This window comes from Ipomoea triloba, chromosome 12 (genome assembly GCF_003576645.1).
Source record: "Ipomoea triloba cultivar NCNSP0323 chromosome 12, ASM357664v1".
Taxonomy (NCBI): Eukaryota; Viridiplantae; Streptophyta; class Magnoliopsida; order Solanales; family Convolvulaceae; genus Ipomoea; species Ipomoea triloba.
In genome coordinates this window covers 739754-743457 of record NC_044927.1, presented here as the reverse complement: position 1 = coordinate 743457, position 3704 = coordinate 739754, and the positions used below count along the sequence as shown (strand labels likewise).

Sequence of the window (3704 nt, the reverse complement as noted above, 5' to 3'; positions counted from 1 at the left end):
GTTGCAAAAATCGGCCGCCTAAACACTAGGCGCCCCTAGGCCAAGGCGAATTGCTCCCTAGGCGACAGGCCGCCTAGCGCCTAACTCGGCCGAGTTAATTCGCCCAACTCGGCAAAGTTAGCCGAGTTAACTCGGGCAAGTCGGCCTTGTTAATTTTTGTATAGGTCGCCGCTTAGGCGCTAGTCTACTGCCCAACTAGTGCCTAACGTCTACTGTAACCATGATCTGGTACAAAAGATATCAGTGTCAATGGGTACCTTAAGAGAAAAGTAGACAACACAAGCAAAGCATTTATCAATGGGGACCAAAAATGGACCCAACTAAAACAAATCTTTCATAACTTTAATGGGAACATTCAAGCCTCATTATTCTTGCTCCAAACATATAAAAACATTGGTGTTCATGGCCATGTGATTAAAATGAGGATGTTGATATTTGCATTCATAGAACATATCATTTTCCTTAAAATTATGGCCTCACTTTAAAAGACACTAACAAGATCCCATCCCACATATGGTACATACATGCAGCTTTCAGGACAGCTTTGATTTCTAGGTTATTTACTTGATCATAATTCATCGTTTGACTTTAACACGAGTGAATGTGGTCCTGCCTAAATTATTGAGGTTTAAAAAGACCTCTAATTGTATCACGAGTTTAAAAGAAGGCATGAGATAATACTAGAAAACTTCTAAAGTGTCAATCAGCAATCGTGCTGTGTTGTACCAATTACAACCGCGTAGGTATAGCAGGTTGTATTGAGTACTGTTACCCGTTACCCAAAAAAACCCGCTACACTTATGTGGTTGTACTAGGTACAACACGGTACTGGTTCTGAGGATAGCATAATAAGTGTGGATATGGAGTTAGTGCAGAGGTATTACCAGTCTGTTTCTCGAGGTGACTAAGTAGTTGCTCCACCATGGAACAGGTGTCATCATAGTGCAGATATAGGAGTTGAAGCCTTGAAGATGAAAGCTGCTTTCCTAGAGATACCAATGAAGATGGGGGAGGCATGATAGGGTGGACCATAATAGTCTACTTTGCGGGTTTCCAGCTACCTCATTTATCGAGATTCTGCAATGCAATATATTGAGCAGATCATTCTCTCGACAGGGCCTTGAAGTTTGCCAAAAGTGTGGTTATTCTGTGGCCCGTGCCATCTTTCCTCGATACACAAATTCAGAATGCCGTGGCTCAGTTTTCATTTGGAAGAACCAACTATAGAACAAAGTGTGAAAATAAAAATCTCGGTCACATAAAATATTGTCAACATCCAAGACGCATATCATCTATTGGATATAGAGTTCTATACAATCCAGAGATCTGAAATTCAGTAAACATATCTTACCACAAAAACGAGACAGTAGTACATAATTAACTGCATAAGCATGCTCTTTTCTGTGCCCTCACGCATTATAGCCAACATTAGCATCAATCTATCCCGCAAGCTGCTAGAAGAAATGAGTTATAGCCTGTTGTAGAAAATGCAACTAAAGCATAGTACAAGAGTGGTGAGCACTAACCACATTTCCACAAACCGTGAAACAAAGTTTGACAAAATTAGAGCCAGTAGTTATACATAGGTTAGAGTCAGTTCATGTATATAATGAAAACTGTCGCACAAAGAAGTGTAGACCTCTCATTATAATCCAGAAAGTTTAGCTAGTCTCACCTGCAGTAGAACTAAAACAGCATCATGAGATTCTTCTTGCTTTTGGTACAACGTGAGATATTGATCAAGTAAACGAGCATGTCATGTTGAACAATATGTAGCAAGGTAACATCAACCTTATTTAAATCTGTTGTCCAGCATGAAAAGCTTCTAGACCTCCATCTCTCCCGACCCAACTGAAGCCTGTACCTTTTGATATTCCACGTAACTTCATTAACTCTCTAAGTTCACTTACACTATCCCATTTACCAGCCTCTGCCAAAGTATTTGATAGCGCAACATATGCCCCTGGCCGACTATCACCGCCTAAATTGAAGAGTTCTTTAGCAGCTAAATCAGTGATTTCAACATCTCCATGCAGTCTACCAGAACTAAGCAAAGCTGCCCAAACATCAGAATTTGGCTTTTCGGGCATATTGATTACAAACTGCAGTGCTTGATTTAGACTTCCCGCACGGCCTAACAAATCAACCATGCAGGCATAATGCTCCATCCTTGGCTTCATTGCATAATCCTTCTCCATGCTGTCAAAAATGCTCTTTCCTTTAGCAACTAGCCCAGCGTGTGCACAGGCAGAAAGAGCACTAAGAAATGTAACATAGTTCGGTTTAATACGATGGTCTACTTGCATTCTGTTAAATAGATCAAGAGCTTCATTTGGATATCCACTTTTCCCATATCCATCAATCATTGAAGTCCATGAAAATACATTCCTTTCAGGCATGTTGTCAAAAACTCTTCTTGCATCCTCAGTCTGCCCACACTTTGAATACATGTCTATCAAAGCACTTCCAATTTTTATGTGTTCAACGAATCGAGTCTTCACGAGCTGTCCTTGGACTTGCTGGCCAACTTCAAAAGCTGCCAGAGCAGAGCAAGCCCCAATTAAGCTTGCAAATGTAGAAATTGTGGGCTCAAATTCCAATCTTTGCATGAGAATATAAAACTCAATTGCTTTTTTAGCAGTTTCAATAGATTTGCTATAGCCTTCAATCATGGCATTGAAAACAACCACATCTTTTGTCATTGTTCTCTTGAACACCTCTTCTGCATCATCCACATTCCCTTGGTTCATGTAACCAGTTATCATTGAAGTAGAGCAAACCACATTCTTTTCCAGCATTAAATCAAACACTTTCCGAGCATAGTGCACCCTCCCACTCTTAACATAGGAATCAACCAACACAGTATAAAGCACATCATCACCACTAACACCAGACCTCAATATCTGGGCATGAACATGCCTCGCTATAAAGCCAGTGTGCAATCCTACATCCAAGCAAGTAGACCCCTTCAAGACCATTGAAAACGTAAACCCATCACCATTTTCACCAGAAAAACTCAGCTTCCTAACCAAATCAAAAGCTTCCTGGACTTGCCGGTTCTTTACATACCCCGAAATCATGTAATTATAAGCCGAGAGTGTTGGTTGAGGCAATTCATCGAACACCTGGCGCGCATAAGAGAGGCAGGAAGATTTGATGTAGAGTATTAAGAGCTTGATCGAGATATTGGTATTGGGTTCGAACCCAGCTTTCAGAATGTAGGAATGGAGCTTTTGGCCGTGCGCAGGGTGATCTGAATTGATATAGTGTTGCAAGGCGGAGGAGACAGAGCATGAAGATGGTGGGTAGAAGTAGTTACTTGCTGTTGGCGATACTAAAGTTTTGAATTGAATTATTTTGCAATGTTTCGCCATGACTAAACTCTTCTGTGCTACAACAACGTAGTCCATCTCCGAATCCTAGAAATTATCAGGCAATGCATATGCACGGACCCATTGGGCTTGAGATTTAAAGGTTTTGGGTCACTATGTCGTGGCTGTGGGCTTCAATAATACTTATTCATGTTTCTTCATCACTGTGACCGTATTAATTACCTGTGAAAATCATCCATTTTAAGCTTCAAAACTCATTCTTGTGCACTGAAACATGGTTCTTATATAATATGATTACGAATTTGATTATTGCTAACATCTTCTCGATTAAATATATTGTTCAATTTATGAATTAAGTACACCCTTAAATAG

General features: G+C 40.4%; 1 protein-coding gene across 2 annotated transcripts; it reads right to left on the bottom strand.

Annotated features, from left to right (window-relative positions):
• Positions 1–434: 434 nt before the first annotated feature.
• On the bottom strand, positions 435–3422 carry LOC115998695 (pentatricopeptide repeat-containing protein At1g28690, mitochondrial). 2 transcript variants are annotated; one of them, XM_031238327.1, is made up of 3 exons: positions 1676–3422; positions 1352–1454; positions 435–1221 (listed from the first exon to the last, which is right to left on the bottom strand). In XM_031238327.1, exon 1 carries the CDS (start codon positions 3408–3410, stop codon positions 1797–1799), a length of 1614 nt encoding a protein of 537 aa, XP_031094187.1. In that variant the 5' UTR covers positions 3411–3422; the 3' UTR covers positions 435–1221; positions 1352–1454; positions 1676–1796. The 2 variants fall into 2 exon arrangements, with proteins under 2 accessions (XP_031094187.1, XP_031094186.1); XM_031238326.1 differs by having other exon boundaries at positions 1352–1451.
• Positions 3423–3704: the final 282 nt, after the last annotated feature.